The sequence below is a fragment of the Schistocerca nitens genome, chromosome 5 (genome assembly GCF_023898315.1).
Source record: "Schistocerca nitens isolate TAMUIC-IGC-003100 chromosome 5, iqSchNite1.1, whole genome shotgun sequence".
NCBI classification, from domain to species: domain Eukaryota; kingdom Metazoa; phylum Arthropoda; class Insecta; order Orthoptera; family Acrididae; genus Schistocerca; species Schistocerca nitens.
The window spans coordinates 288,578,778-288,595,505 of record NC_064618.1 but is presented as its reverse complement, the minus strand read 5'-3'; the positions used below and the strand labels follow the sequence as shown (position 1 = coordinate 288,595,505).

The 16,728-nt window shown below is 40.3% G+C and overlaps 1 protein-coding gene across 3 annotated transcripts in view; it reads right to left on the bottom strand.

The window, feature by feature from the left end:
- LOC126260049 (claspin-like) overlaps positions 1 to 16,728 on the bottom strand; it is a 172,779-nt gene that overhangs the window by 71,879 nt on the left and 84,172 nt on the right. For all 3 annotated transcript variants that reach the window (XM_049957237.1, XM_049957236.1, XM_049957238.1), the window contains exon 10: positions 13,481 to 13,652. In XM_049957237.1, coding sequence (XP_049813194.1) covers positions 13,481 to 13,652 — 172 coding nt within the window. The remainder of the gene's footprint in view (positions 1 to 13,480; positions 13,653 to 16,728) is intronic.

Below are 16,728 nucleotides of genomic sequence, written 5' to 3'. Positions count from 1 at the left end.
TTATGCATATTACACATCTCTGCTTACCAATGGGAAATAAATCACTAGTCTACTGCAAACCATACAGAACACCTGGGTAATTGCAACCAATTTTGGAGGAATTTATTGATTAACAGCTGAAAGATGGAATAACTGATGAAAGTAATAGTCCATGGGGGCAGGAACAGTCATAATGCCAAAAAGATCAATGGATGGAACACGAAAATACTGGATTTGTTGCAGTTATAAACTAAAACAGCCAAAAGTCACAGGAACCTTGGACCATTTAGCGCAATGCAAACATTTTTCAACAATAGATTTGAAGAGTGGTTAACCCCCATTACCGACTGCACCACAGGATCGATACAAAACAGTATTTTTTGGCATCCCAGGGACACTACAATTCAGAAGAATTCCATTTGGATGAAAAATGCACCTACGGAATTTCAGAGATTGTTGGACAGAGTGCTCAGAGGATTGAAACCATGGCAATGCTTAGTGTATCTTGATAGTATTGGTGAGAAGTGATGGGGCGAAAGTTTACTTTTCCGTTTCTATACCCGTCACAGGGAAACAAGCATATTAAGAGTACTACATAGTTCATGCGTTTCCTGTCAAGTGGGGGATATTGAAGAAGTAAAACCACAGTGACTGCTATTAATTGCCAAAGGCAAGGGAAGATATGTAGAAATGGAGGAAGCAAAGTTACAAAAATACCACTGAGGAGAAACTACAGTCTGTCCAAATATGGTAATAAGAGAGGAGCAGGATTCCTATACAATGAAATTGCTAATGGGACAAAAGCAGGTAAGAAATGCAATAAAGAAATGATCAAATGGAATTGTACTTTCGGCAGGTCGAGGCGCATTGCCTGTACTTCACTTTTGGCAAGATGGTAGTAGAGCCTAGTTGTTTCGAGCAGGGAAAGCTTAAGTCAGCAAAGAGGCTAGAATTAAACAGGAGTGGTCTGTTCTAAATAGAACAGGGTGCAAGATAATGGGACCTACTTTCCGCCTGCCCACTACGATTTCAGGGATAACACACCTGAACATTTTGCAGCCTCGTTTGTACTGGACAGCAAGTATTGACCGTATTCGGTCAAAAAATATGCCAGAGAGGAAGTGAGGGAACCAGCCGCAAGCAGGCGAGAGTGTTAAGCGTTGCATAGTGCAATATAGCAACAGCCAACATTGCAATATGCTAGCGGAAGGACGGAAGTCTTTCCTCACTTGCCACCATGGAAGTGTTTAGAGTAAATGCCTTAAGCCCTAAACAAACTTGGGCCGGAGTGTGTAAGTACTCAGCCATTCTTGTAATCCGCTTACACCATGAACCTGTGACAACTGTAGAGACATTTCTAAATGCAGTATGGTGTCCACTGTTCGTCCACGAGGCAGGACAGCTTGCACTGAGTTACGAGAGAGCCGCTTGCTTGATCGAGGAGGTTCATAGCCATTGTCGGCTGCACCGCCACTCTGTCATGACAGTCGCAGCCGGAGACGTCGGTGACAGAAGCATTTGAGTGATGCCACACTTGGCCCCGCTCTTTGTGCTGTCAGCAATGCCGGACATCTGCCTCCATGATGTGCTATGGCCGAGGGCCGGAATAAAGAAATTAATTGAACAAACCTACTGTTGTCCTGACATCTCATTTCACTCCCCACGGGTGACGACCCAAGTGTCATTTAACTGCTAGGCATGTAGTGTAATAGCTGAAGTCTGAGAAGCCTACAAATGCACAACAGTCACAAGTAAAGGTAAAGACCATCTACGTTACACTGAATATTATACCTCAAGCTGTAAGCAAATAAAGAATGAAAGTGAAAATTTTTTAAGTGCCCTTTCTCCTCCCCCCCCCCCTCCCTCCTCCTACATACACACACAAATTGGACTCTCAGTACTACTGTGTTCTCAGTACTCTATTCGTGTCTGTTGTCTTGAACCAGGTGACAAACCATCGAGAAAGTCTTTCAAAGATGCATTAGTAAATGGCGCAACATTTTTGTGCCAAGCTGTGCCTGGAGTTCCAAAATTATAGAAGATATGAGAAGGGGTTTTCTGTCGAGTTCAGTTCTACTAGTTAAAAACCTAATGCTGTATTTCTGTAATTGTATTATCACAAATAAAATGTAATGCCTCAGTATTAATGATACTCTGAACAAAAATGTTCCTGCTATTTTATAGAAAACTGACATATTTCATTCTTGCAAAGAATAAAACAGCAACTACCCACTGTTAAAAATGCTATTTATTCACACAAATAACGTCATTACCAGTCACATTAGTTGTTGGGATAAAATTACTGATAACTAATGTAAAAGAACAGCCAACAACTAATAGAAACAACAATAAATTTTATATAAATGCGAGCAGCTGGTGACAGTGCTATTTGTGTAAACAGCATTATTAACAGTGGCTGGTTGCTTTTTTCTACTTTGCAAGAACCAACTTGCAAAAACTTTTTTAGTGGCTCCTGGTAAGGCACTTAAAACATTCTCAATCAAGTATTTATTTTCTAATTTGTCTCATTTTTTGCAGCAATGCAGTGAGCAGCAAAATTCTTTACTCCCCCCCCCCCCCCAGGAGACATATCAAATGTGTACCAACAGAGGATACATTATTAGGATTCTATACCTCCATCAATAAAAACAGAACAATTATAGGATTGCTTTGTTGCTTGTCTGTCTGTCTCTCCAACAGTGAAGATCCCTTTTTCTCAGAACAGGCAGAGTTACGAAGTTCAAACTTATGTCAGGTACTAAGGCACACTGTTTCTTGGTGGGGTTAGAAAAATTTAAGATTGTAAGTCAACGGAATCAAAAGATACAGCTGGATATGTCACTTATTTTGATACTCGCAAACTAGTTCACAAAAATACTGGGCTATTACAAATGATTGAAGCGATTTCATAAATTCACTGTAGCTCCATTCATTGACATATGGTCACGACACACTACAGATACGTAGAAAAACTCAAAGTTTTCTTCGGCTGAAGCCGCACTTCAGGTTTCTACCGCCAGAGCGCTCGAGAGCGCAGTGAGACAAAATGGTGACAGGAGCCGAGAAAGCGTATGTCGTGCTTGAAATGCACTCATATCAGTCAGTCATAACAGTGCAACGACACTTCAGGACGAAGTTCAACAAAGATCCACCAACTGCTAACTCCATTCGGCGATGGTATGCGCAGTTTAAAGCTTCTGGATGCCTCTGTAAGGGGAAATCAACGGGTCGGCCTGCAGTGAGCGAAGAAACGGTTGAACGCGTGCGGGCAAGTTTCACGCGTAGCCCGCGGAAGTCGACGAATAAAGCAAGCAGGGAGCTAAACGTACCACAGCCGACGGTTTGGAAAATCTTATGGAAAAGGCTAAAGCAGAAGCCTTACCGTTTACAATTGCTACAAGCCCTGACACCCGATGACAAAGTCAAACGCTTTGAATTTTCGGCGCGGTTGCAACAGCTCATGGAAGAGGATGCGTTCAGTGCGAAACTTGTTTTCAGTGATGAAGCAACATTTTTTGTTAATGGTGAAGTGAACAGACACAATGTGTGAATCTGGGCAGTAGAGAATCCTCACGCATTCGTGCAGCAAATTCGCAATTCACCAAAAGTTAACGTGGTTTGTGCAATCTCACGGTTTAAAGTTTACGGCCCCTTTTTCTTCTGCGAAAAAAAACGTTACAGGACGCATTTATCTGGACATGCTGGAAAATTGGCTCATGCCACAACTGGAGACCGACAGCGCCGACTTCATCTTTCAACAGGATGGTGCTTCACCGCACTTCCATCATGATGTTCGGCATTTCTTAAACAGGAGATTGGAAAACCAATGGATCGGTCGTGGTGGAGATCATGATCAGCAATTCATGTCATGGCCTCCACGCTCTCCCGACTCAACCCCATGCAATTTCTTTCTGTGGGGTTATGTGAAAGATCCAGTGTTTAAACCTCCTCTACCAAGAAACGTGCCAGAACTGCGAGCTCGCGTCAACGATGCTTTCGAACTCATTGATGGGGACATGCTGCGCCGAGTGTGGGAGGAACTTGATTATCGGTTTGATGGCTGCCATATCACTAAAGGGGCACATATCGAACATTTGTGAATGCATAAAAAAACTTTTTGAGTTTTTGTATGTGTGTGCAAAGCATTGTGAAAATATCTCAAATAATAAAGTTATTGTAGAGCTGTGAAATCACTTCAATCATTTGTAATAACCCTGTATATAGATGAACTATCTATGTACATGTTGGACCTGGTGGTCTAGCAGCAAAGTTAAGTGCTCAGAAACCGAGAATTCACAAGATCTAATCTCTGTTAGTCTACAGATTTTTTCTTTGTTTTAACTTGGCTTTCACCTCTAAATGATGTAAGCAGTCCCACAAACAATATATTGTTCAGTTTCCAAATTGACTGTGGTAGGTTATAAGGACACACAAGTCGCCGAATTGACATCCAATAAAAAAGAGTTGCACCAGGCCAGGTTGTTCCCCCCCTCCCCAGAAGCACTTCACTGTCTGCCATGCCTATCCTATTGTCCCTCCGCGCGTGTAACTTTCCTTTTCATAATATTGTTACATTCCGTCCTGGATTTTCCCTTGTTTGATGAAAAGTTTCCAAGAAATACACTAGAGGTCACAGCACCAGCGTGAACAGAGCTGCGCTATCATTGGCTACAGAAGGAAAACACTCACATGTGATATTCCAACATCTTTCGCCGTACTTCATAGTTTTCAGTTTCATTCATCATGTTCCTCAATTAACTTTTTTTTTTCCCCCTCGCTGAACACAAAGGGAAGGTCTCTCAAAAACACGTTTTGACGTATACTTTGCGGTTGTAGCATGTTGGAAAATAGCTCAACTAGCTTGCATCCAGATAGAGTGTTTCAATCTTTTGTCGAGTTTCTACTTGCTGTTACACATTTGTGATTTTTTAAGAACTGGTGAAATTCATTACCACAAATTATTGTATAAACATTGTATTGCACATTTAATTCACTTCACTTACACAGATTTTTACAATGTATTGGAGAGGATTATGATTTTTAATCATATATGGCAATTACATATGTTTTAGCTTGTATATTCAAGATTTTAATGTTTGGATGGAGGACGAAATGGGCTGTATCCTTTCGAAGGAACCATCTCAGCATTTGCAGGGAGTAATCTGGGGAATTTGCACAAAACCTAAATCGGTGATTTGAACCATCATCCTGCTGAACATAAGGCCAATTTGCTGACCACTGTGCTACCTTGTTCTGTGATCAGCACAGAGTGTAGCAGCGGCATATCTTTGCACTGTCTGCTTATAGAGTGGTTATAAACCCAAAGGTTGGTTTGAAGACCATTGTGATTTACTAGGCAGGATCCTTTTGATGATGGTATGCCCTTGCCTTCCTCCAGCCCTTGTCTTCAACATTTGAACTGACTTATCAATCCGTGTATATGGGTAGCAACAGTTTAAGGTGGACTACAAACCTTGATGCAACTCTCTATTCTCACATTAAATAACTTCAATAGAGCTGAAAGAAAACAAATTATGAATGATTGAAGATCAAACCCTTTATCTTTGAATCTGTAGTCCAGCATGTAATAACAACCGAGTCACATCATTATCTGCTTAATGGATGAAAGACAAGTCATTACTGATTGCTTACTATTTCAGTTCATGACCGCATGCACACTATCACAGCAGTTTATGCACAGTGCAAGTGGTCATTACGTAAATTATCATCAACTTGTGAACACTGACTTGTGTAGAGTTTAATACAAATTGTGTAGTTACTGCTATTCAAGTCTAGAAGGTATTTTTGCAAGAAATATTCAACCATTATAAGCTGGTTTCAAACTCCACATATTTGTTATTCGCCACACATTATGAGAATTTCCCTTTCTTACTCTGCCACAAAGTGTCTATAATATCCCCTCACACTTTTTCACATTAAATATGGATCATGTTCAAGAACTGTTACGGAAATAAACACCATCCGCTCTCACTATCGATATCACTGATTAACCTCCTTAACCTAACTTTACACATTAAAAAACTCCAACTGCAGCAGTATTGGAGTGTTAACAACAAATTCTTTATTATCTACTACTTCTCAGCTTGTACTTGTGAAAAATGGAATGTTTTTTTGTAGTGTCAGTTGGGTGAACTGACTGCAGTTGAATCTGACTCAATTAACAAAATTTTTCAAGACAAACTTTGCTTCAGTTTGTGGCTCTGAGCACTATGCGACTTAAGCTTCAGTTTGTGGCAAAATAAATTGCGATTAACTTATATACAACGCAAATACTTGAATTCAACTTAATCTGAGTTCATTTTTGTGTTGATGTAAGATCGACTACTTTACACAATTGGCCCTAAGATTGTGTGACCGTATTTCCAATATCAAAATTACAACTTGACATGAACTGATATTTTGTGGAGTCTTTCATTAATAGTATATCTGTACAGTGACTTTGTCTTAAAATACTTTGTTTATGCTACAAATATGTATATCATTGTACGATCTTTCTCATAAAACTCTCACTAAGAAAGTCTCAAAATACTTTGCATTACTAATAGAGTAAATATTTTACTGTCTCATGTGCAAACAAATATGAGAAATAATTTCTAGCTTTGATGTTCTGATTTCTGAAATAGGAATTCAGCTTTACTTTCATCAGTAAGCACACACTTTCTTTTTGACATTTCTGTGAAAAGTTTGAATTATATCAATTCAAGCAACATACCCTGTGATTCTCACAGTCTAAAATCACACTTCTAAATCTGGCATCCTGAAGCAATAGACATTTTACAAAGAAAGCACTAGTGACAAGCTGCACCCCAGGTGAAAGTATTACACAGTACCAATGTCAGAGATTCAAAAATTGTACCCATTCAATTTGGTTTAATCAAAGAGTGTATTTTCTTCATTATTTGGGTTCCCATTTGGTTCTTCTACATATTAGTTAAAAATTTGCTATTTCAAAATGTCACATATGTATTCTCTCAGGACAACACAACACTTAAGCTAAATAGGGGATGACGACGTAAAGTATAGGATATCTGGTCACCCTATCCTAAGAATGACAACATACTTTCAGGGTGGGTCAACTCACAACATATTTAATCATCAAAAATATGAAACTACAGAAAGATTCTGATGAATGGAAGTTACAATATGGCATAAGGATATTTGAATTCTTCAGATCAACTGAGAAACTTAGAGAGATTTGTCATAATATTGGATAGTAGGTCACACAATGGTAAAGCCGTCCTCTCATGGGACATGAAAATGCATGTGAACAGAAATGTAGCCAGTTTGCGTCCACCTACTGGCAATTTTTCTCCCTTTTTTTCTATCATTTGTTTTCTAAAAGTTTCTGGATCTCTTTTATTCATTTAATAGAAGTAGTATCTCAAAAGTCAATGTTATTTACCACCAATAATGTACTTGCTGCGATTCTTGTTCCAAAGGCCAACAACTGGAAAGTTTCCCCTGCTGCCAGAAATCTTAATGTGACTGCCAGTCTTCATCACAAGGTAAATCCAAGTTACACATTGGAAGCTTTTCTGTTATGAAACTTCCTGTATATATATATATTTGTGTGATGATGTGACTTACCAAACGAAAGCGCTGGCAGGTTGATAGACACACAAACAAACAAACACAAACATACACACAAAATTCAAGCTTTCACAACCAACGGTTGCTTCATCAGGAAAGAAGGAAGGAGAGGGAAAGACGAAAGGATGTGGGTTTTAAGGGAGAGGGTAAACCAATCCCGGGAGCGGAAAGACTTACCTTATGGGGGAAAAAAGGACAGGTATACACTCGCGCGCGCACACACACACACACACACACACACACACACACACATATCCATCCGCACATACACAGTCACAAGCAGACATTTGTAAATGCAAAGAGTCTGGGCAGAGATGTCAGTCGAGGCGGAAGTACAGAGGCAAAGAGGTTGTTGAATGACAGGTGAGGTATGAGCGGCGGCAACTTGAAATTAGCGGAGGTTGAGGCCTGGTGGGTAACGGGAAGAGAGGATATACTGAAGGGCAAGTTCCCATCTCCGGAGTTCTGACAGGTTGGTGTTAGTGGGAAGTATCCAGATAACCCAGACGGTGTAACACTGTGCCAAGATGTGCTGGCCGTACACCAAGGCATGTTTAGCCACAGGGTGATCCTCATTACCAACAAACACTGTCTGCCCGTATCCATTCATGCGAATGGACAGTTTGTTGCTGGTCATTCCCACATAGAAAGCTTCACATTGTAGACAAGTCAGTTGGTAAATCACGTGGGTGCCAAGGTAATCCCATTCCTGATGTCCAGGCAGAGCTTCAAGAAATCCTCAGAACCTTAGGTCCCCTACAAAACCTTTCACCTGACTCCATCAACCTCCTGACCCCACCGACACCCCGCAACCCTACCTTCTACCTTCTTCCTAAAATTCACAAACCCAATCATCCCGGCCGCCCCATTGTAGCTGGTTACCAAGCCCCCACAGAACGTATCCCTGCCTACGTAGATCAACACCTTCAACCCATTACATGCACTCTCTCATCCTTCATCAAAGACACCAACCACTTTCTCAAAAGCCTGGAATCCTTACCCAATCTGTTACCCCCGGAAACCATCCTTGTAACCATTGATGCCACTTCCTTATACACAAATATTCCGCACGTACAGGGCCTCGCTGCGATGGAGCACTTCCTTTCACGCCGATCACCTGCCACCCTAATTAAAACCTCTTTCCTCATTACCTTAGCCAGCTTCATCCTGACCCACAACTACTTCACTTTCGAAGGCCAGACATACCAACAATTAAAGGGAACAGCCATGGGTACCAGGATGGCCCCCTCGTATGCCAACCTATTCATGGGTCGCTTAGAGGAAGCCTTCTTGGTTACCCAAGCCTGCCAACCCAAAGTTTGGTACAGATTTATTTATGACATCTTCATGATCTGGACTCACAGTGAAGAAGAACTCCAGAATTTCCTCTCCAACCTCAACTCCTTTGGTTCCATCAGATTCACCTGGTCCTACGCCAAATCCCATGCCACTTTCCTTGACATTGACCTCCATCTGTCCAATGGCCAGCTTCACACGTCCGTCCACATCAAACCCACCAAAAAGCAACAGTACCTCCATTATGACAGCTGCCACCCATTCCATATCAAACGGTCCCTTTCTTACAGCCTAGGTCTTCGTGGCAAACGAATCTGCTCCAGTCCGGAATCCCTGAACCATTACACCAACAACCTGAAAACAGCTTTCGCATCCCGCAACTACCCTCCCGACCTGGTACAGAAGCAAATAACCAGAGCCACTTCCTCATCCCTCAAACCCAGAACCTCCCACAGAACAACCCCAAAAGTGCCCCACTTGTGACAGGATACTTTTCGGGACTGGATCAGACTCTGAATGTGGTTCTCCAGCAGGGATATGACTTCCTCAAATCCTGCCCTGAAATGAGATCCATCCTCCATGAAATCCTCCCCACTCCACCAAGAGTGCCTTTCCGCCGTCCATCTAACCTTCGTAACCTCTTAGTTCATCCCAATGAAATCCCCAAACCACCTTCCCTACCCTCTGGCTCCTACCCTTGTAACTGCCCCCGGTGTAAAACCTGACCCATGCACCCTCCCACCACCACCTACTCCAGTCCTGTAACCCGGAAGATGTACACAATCAAAGGCAGAGCCACGTGTGAAAGCACCCACGTGATTTACCAACTGACCTGCCTACACTGTGAAGCTTTCTATGTGGGAATGACCAGCAACAAACTGTCCATCCGCATGAATGGACACAGGCAGACAGTGTTTGTTGGTAATGAGGATCACCCTGTGGCTAAACATGCCTTGGTGCACGGCCAGCACATCTTGGTACAGTGTTACACCGTCCGGGTTATCTGGATACTTCCCACTAACACCAACCTGTCAGAACTCCGGAGATGGGAACTCGCCCTTCAGTATATCCTCTCTTCTCGTTATCCGCCAGGCCTCAACCTCCGCTAATTTCAAGTTGCCGCCGCTCATACCTCGCCTGTCATTCAACAACATCTTTGCCTCTGTACTTCCGCCTCGACTGACATCTCTGCCCAGACTCTTTGCATTTACAAATGTCTGCTTGTGACTGTGTATGTGCGGATGGATATGTGTGTGTGTGTGTGTGTGTGTGTGTGTGTGTGTGTGTGTGTGTGTGCGTGCGCGCGAGTGTATACCTGTCCTTTTTTCCCCCCTAAGGTAAGTCTTTCCGCTCCCGGGATTGGTTTACCCTCTCCCTTAAAACCCACATCCTTTCGTCTTTCCCTCTCCTTCCCTCTTTCCTGATGAAGCAACTGTTGGTTGCGAAAGCTTGAATTTTGTGTGCATGTTTGTGTTTGTTTGTGTGTCTATCAACCTGCCAGCGCTTTCGTTTGGTAAGTCACATCATCTTTGGACTGGCTCATGTTTGTATCTTGGCAGTAAATATCTCTTTCAATTTTAGTGTGCAGCAACAAGTTTAAATTAAATTAAAAGTCATTGGTCTGCAGCTTTGAAAAATTTCCTCTTCCATTCGAATGAAATGATGAAACGTGAAACAAATTTTGATCTTGAAATTTATGTGATAAAGTATGTTGTTTCAGAGTGTTGGTAATCAATGCAACATTGAGAATATGGATACTATGTACATGCAAACTGACATTAGGCACTACACCTTAACTACATTCCATTTAAAACCAAAAACAAATAACTTCTACATTCTATGTACCAAAGGTTACTGTTGTCCTCCAGCAATCTGCTGTTCAAGCAATCATTGAGTCCAAAGTCATCTTCATGATTTTCTTTGCTCTTCTTCGACATCTATTTTACGCATGTCCTTTTCCATAAAGAAACTGTATTTTTGCGAGCCAAATAAAGCTGACATTGGCTGCTGGAGAGCACTGAGAGCACAAATCATGTTAACAGGCTCGCCCTGTGTGCCGATGGCACTATCTATCATGATGTCAGATTTCGCATCCATTTCAATGTTAGGTGCCTCATTCATTCTGAGGACAGCTTAAAGGTCTTGCCTAGATAATGCATTAAGAAACTCTTTGTGGAAGAGAAGAAAGGGGAGGGTGGGGGGAGGTGAAGATAGTCACTAAAGAGCGGGAATAATAATATTTTAATAACAGTAAAAAGTATCCACCGCAATAGTTTTTGGGTGCTGTATTAGCTACAACAGCTTATTCAAGTCACACTAAGTACTTATGAATAACAAACAACTTCTCAGGGAAGATGAGCAATTACAGGAAGGCTGACACACACACACACACACACACACACACACACACACACACACACACACACACACACAGTGTGGTATGTTCTCATTCACCAACTCTCAAAGGAAAAACACTCTAATTTTAAATAGAAGTCTCTGATCATTTGAAAATGTTGCATTCTCAGCTACATAAGTTTTGAACTTTCAGTTGTGGGAACTTCAACACTGACATTATTCTAGACATCTATGGCTGTACAAGGAGCCTGGCCAAGTGACACAGTTATAATCCAAACTCAAATTTCGAAGTTACAAATCATTACTCGATGGAAAAATTGAATAGACTGTTACGTACCATCCATCCAAGAAGTTTGTGGCATATAAGCTATGTTAGTGCAGTAACTATGGCGACAGCTTGAACTAACAATTATAATCAACAGATGCACTTTTGATAAACCACTTGTGAACAGGCAGTGTTAAGTAGTGGACATAGTGTGTCAATAATGCCATGTCACAAACCTCAATGGTGCAATGAGTAGTGATTCAACTTAGTTTCACTTGATGAACCGGCTATGGAGATATCTGTGTCAATGAAAAAGGCTTACAGCAATAATTGTTTAAGTCTTGCACTAGTATTTCAGTAGTTTAAACATTTTAAAGGAGGACAGTTGTCACTTGACGACGACAAGAGGTTAGGGGGTTCCACCTCAAGTTCATTTGACATCTTTTGAAAATCAGCTGTCGTCTCTCATGCAGAGCTATCACTAATGATCTAAATATCTGTAAGATATTCTCCAGAATGTTTGAAGAACAAGAAAGTGTGTGCAAAGTCTGTCCTACACATCTTAGCTCCCAAATACAAATGACGCACAGCTTCCTGGTGTGACTTAATGAAATAAAAAAATCTGGACAATTCTTATCTGGAAAAAAATAATCACAGGTGACAGGACTTGGTGTTATTAATACAGACCTACCACAAAATGACAAAGTGCAGAATGGGTCTCCAGTTTGCCAAGACCAGAGAAGGCCTGAATGAAATCAAAAAGTGAAGACAATGCTGATTGACTGTTTTAATGTTCATGGCATTATCCACAGAGAATTTGTTACCACTGATACCACCATAAATTTCCAGTATTATTTAGGTATCATAGATTTATTGTACAAAAGGAGTCAGAGGTTTTCTCCACAACAATGTGAGGGGAGGGGAGGGCTTTCTTCTTACTGTAGGACAAGGCACCCTCTCACATGGCTGCAGTTGTAAAAAAAAGGACCAGTTCTCTAATAGTCTCCATTCTCCATATTCACCCAATTTGGTGCTGAGTGGCTTTTCTTAACTCCCAAAAATAAAAATTCACATGAAGGGTCAACACTTTGACAACATAACCAATATTCAAGCTACTACAACATGCGACTTGGACAATGTCCCAAAGAAGGTCTTTTCTTACAGTTTCACATGGTTGTGCGAACATGCTTGTATTGTAGAGGCTATGTAGAACACCTGAAGCATTAAAACCACCATATTATCTTTTCTCTATTATTTATTAATCCAGACTCTAAACTTTTTAAAATGACAGGGCACATTTAAAATTGAATTTCAAAGTCTACATGTCAAAGTTATTTAAACTCTTGATCTTGCTATACTTTCAATTTCAGAAAAAATTAAAATTCTACATTTTGACTTAAAAACAAAAAGTTGTGGTTTATAAGGCTTGCGACCTGGTCTCGAGCAAAACTGTAATGACAAAGTCACAAGACAGAGAAAATTAATTCAACTTCTTGGAAAATATTTTCTCCTTCACAAACAACACAACACACCGAAGAAAATAGAAACAGTCAATTAACTGCATGGAATCATAAACAAACCATTGAGGAAAAAAACATTAATAACATTCCATAAAACAATAACAATGGCAGCATCTTCCATACAATTAGCAACAAGACAGTGACAATAACAGCTGGAAAAGGACACACGATTTATGCTGCAAAGATCAAATTTTTTTAAGGGTTATCAGACAGAATAAACAACACGACAATCAGACAAGAATATAGTATTTATGAACACATTAAGGAGTGTAGAAGCAGAAAGAGGCAAAATCACAAGAATACCAGAAGAACAAGAAGAAGAATTATCAGATCAGTTAATGATTAGCACCAGTCATCGATCAAACTCTAAGAGCCTTCCATAAGTGATGTCTGAAAGACTCATTTGTCATTCCATATCTTTTCAAATTGTGGAAAATAATTAAAAAAACTGTACCCGTCATTGGAAAGTCTCCTGAACAGAACTCCATTAATTCATCCATATTTTTCTGGGTGTCAAATGTGCCAGCTAGGAAAAGTTTCTTACAGCCTTCTTGAGAAGGTGCAACATTTGGAATACCAAATATTGATGAGGCAGCACATGTTGTAATGTCTGAACCTTCCAGCAGCTGGAAATAATAATAATAATAATAAAATAATAATAATAATGACAATAATAAAAATAACAACAACAACAGCAATAATAATTTGAAAGGTCAATCAATGTAGTACATTGTTTATCTCTGTTAGCAAAATATGGGTGTGAAGTCTCATGGCTAGCAGATTCCTTTAGCAAATACACTTGGATAGAATAATAAACTTAAAGCTTTGGTCCGATTTTGTCCCTCAGTTTACTTTTGCAGCACTGTAACAAAGGAGACGATCAGTTAAGGGTTCTAGCTATATCTAATACTCGTGTAACGGTGCTTAAGTATGTATCTTATTAAGTCTCAACTCCATAAAAGTATGGTACAACTGTGGTTAACCAAACTAAGGAGGGAAAGGGGGGGGGGGGGGGGATGGAGCCATTTAAGACAACACTTTTTTTTGTTAAACCACAAACATATAATATGTTCTACAGTATTTTCTTTTGAATTACAGTACGTATTTTTGAAAGGTTTTGAAGGAGAAAAACTGTTTCTCCAATTTCTTGCAAATTGTCCGCAACAACCCATTCATCCGCCATGCACATACCAGGGTCATTTATTTACTTCAAAATAAACCCTTAGGCATGTCTTTCTGTCTTTTGAATGTCTTTCTGCCATAATATGTATACATATGGTTCTCAGTCACCCAAAAGTGTCTCACATGTGATCCACTTTCCTTGTATTTGGGAGACCTGGTATACTATATTAGTTTCATTCTCATGTGCTTGCAATGTCATTTCCTGTCATCGTCAGCGGGAGCGCTGGTGATCATTTTTCAGCCCATGTCAAACCTCATCACAGTAGGACAAAAGTAGGACAATCATTCAGATGTCCAAGTGTTGAATTTCTAGCCTATTCCAATGTAGTGAGAAAGCAGCCAACAATGCAAAGACTGTTGACAGTGGAATGCCATTTCCTTCTTCCTATCTTTGAACTGACTTACCCAACCACTTATAGAGGGACCTATAGTTTAACATGGATTCTGGACCTAACACCAACTTGGCATTTTTCACATCAGCAAACATTGCTTGAGGTGAAAGAAGTGGTAAATACAACTGATCTCTATTTCAATCCTTGGTGTTTGAGCAGCTTACTAGTTTTATCGGTTGATAAACGGGGACATTACACTCATGTCTCACCAAGAATGCAGTGACTACCAGTAAGGACACTATCTTCTACGTATTTCTGCTTATCAGCTGTTCAAAAGTAATCCAACAAACAAAGTGAACAGGATGACAGCAGAAAAAGACATCACTCACATATATGGGGTGTAAAGTCAATACATACATTGTTTGGACCAGACTCTTCAACAAATGCTTGTTGTTGTTGTTGTTGTTGTTGTTGTTGTTGTTGTTGTCTTCAGTCCTGAGACTGGTTTGATGCAGCTCTCCATGCTACTCTATCCTGTGCAAGCTTCTTCATCTCCCAGTACTTACTGCAACCTACATCCTTCTGAATCTGCTTAGTGTATTCATCTCTTGGTCTCCCTCTACGATTTTTACCCTCCACGCTGCCCTCCAATGCTAAATTTGTGATCCCTTGATGCCTCAGAACATGACCTACCAACCGGTCCCTTCTTCTAGTCAAGTTGTGCCACAAACTCCTCTTCTCCCCAATTCTATTCAATACCTCCTTATTAGTTATGTGATCTAACCATCTAATCTTCAGCATTCTTCTGTAGCAACAAATGCTTATATTATTATTAAAACAAATGCTTATACTTAAATAATAAAATTATAAACAGCTGACCAGTTGCAATGGATAAAGAAACTCTTAACCTAGGTTTCGACAAATATAAATTTGTCTTCTTCAGAAGGTATCCTAAGGGCAATGAACATCATAGCTTACATTAGAAAAGTATGAAACTTATAAGCCAAAAATAAATTTTAAGACAAATTAGAGAACTATTGCATTACAGACGCATGATAACGACGACTGGTACTTACAATTTTACATTAGTAAGGACTAACGTACCATCGCCATTTTTACAATTGTCGGCATAGATCCATGTGTCAAAAATAAAATATAGCCCTAGAATTAGGGTTTGACACGTTAATATAAAATAGCTCATGGATCTTGTAGAGCTCACAACTGACTGAGTGTAATCGGCGAGCGTAGTCACTCTGAAAACAGGGCAGGTGATGCTCGTGCCGAGAAACGTGCCAATTGGCGTACAAAGGCAATGTGTAAATTATCAGTATTAACAACGTATTTAGGTAGAGTAACAATAAAAAAAGGAAGAAAATTAACACTTCCATTTTAACAGTATGGAAGCATTAGTACAAATAATGTAGTTATACATCAAAAAAGGCAGGTGGCGCTTACGCCGAGAAACTTACGCCCAGTGGCATATACAGCCAAAATATAAAAAAATTACATTACTATATTAGTGAAGCCCACAAACAGTATACATGTCAGAACTTTAAAATTGACAATAATGGCTCTTGTCAAGAAAGAATTACGAACACTGGTACATTATCCTGTTAATACCCATTCACAGGAAAAACAATTTGTTTTCTCTCTCTATTTTAGCCACATTGTATGCAAAAATGGTACTGTGGCAGAACAAAATCCTGCAACGGTCAATCTTTTCTCCACTGCTGGATCCTTTCAAAACAACTATGTCGACATAAAACAGTATACCAATCCATGGTAACTTTTTCTTCTCCTTTGTTGCATAAGCGTCATTAGGAAGACCCAGATGCAAGGTTGTTTCTTGACATGGACTAAAATTGGTTCGGGAAATTTTAGTATCAATTATGATGTTATGTGCAGCAGTAAGTGATAGTAAGGATAAAAAAAGAGCATTATTTTCTTCTCCAAATTTTGCAATATTTTTCTTGCGACTACCACTGCGCCTCAGTGGCTCTTCAGCACTGGGGATGAATCCTACACTTGGCTCCATTGAGCTAGGGACGCTATCCATGGGGCTGTTGAGCAAGTAATGCTTTCAGAAGGTTCAAAGCCAAGCAATGGGAGAGCAGAGATTGGTCACGTGGGGTGTGCGGACTGACCGGCAAGACAATAGCCACAGCAGTGGATCATTCTTTGTCTACCA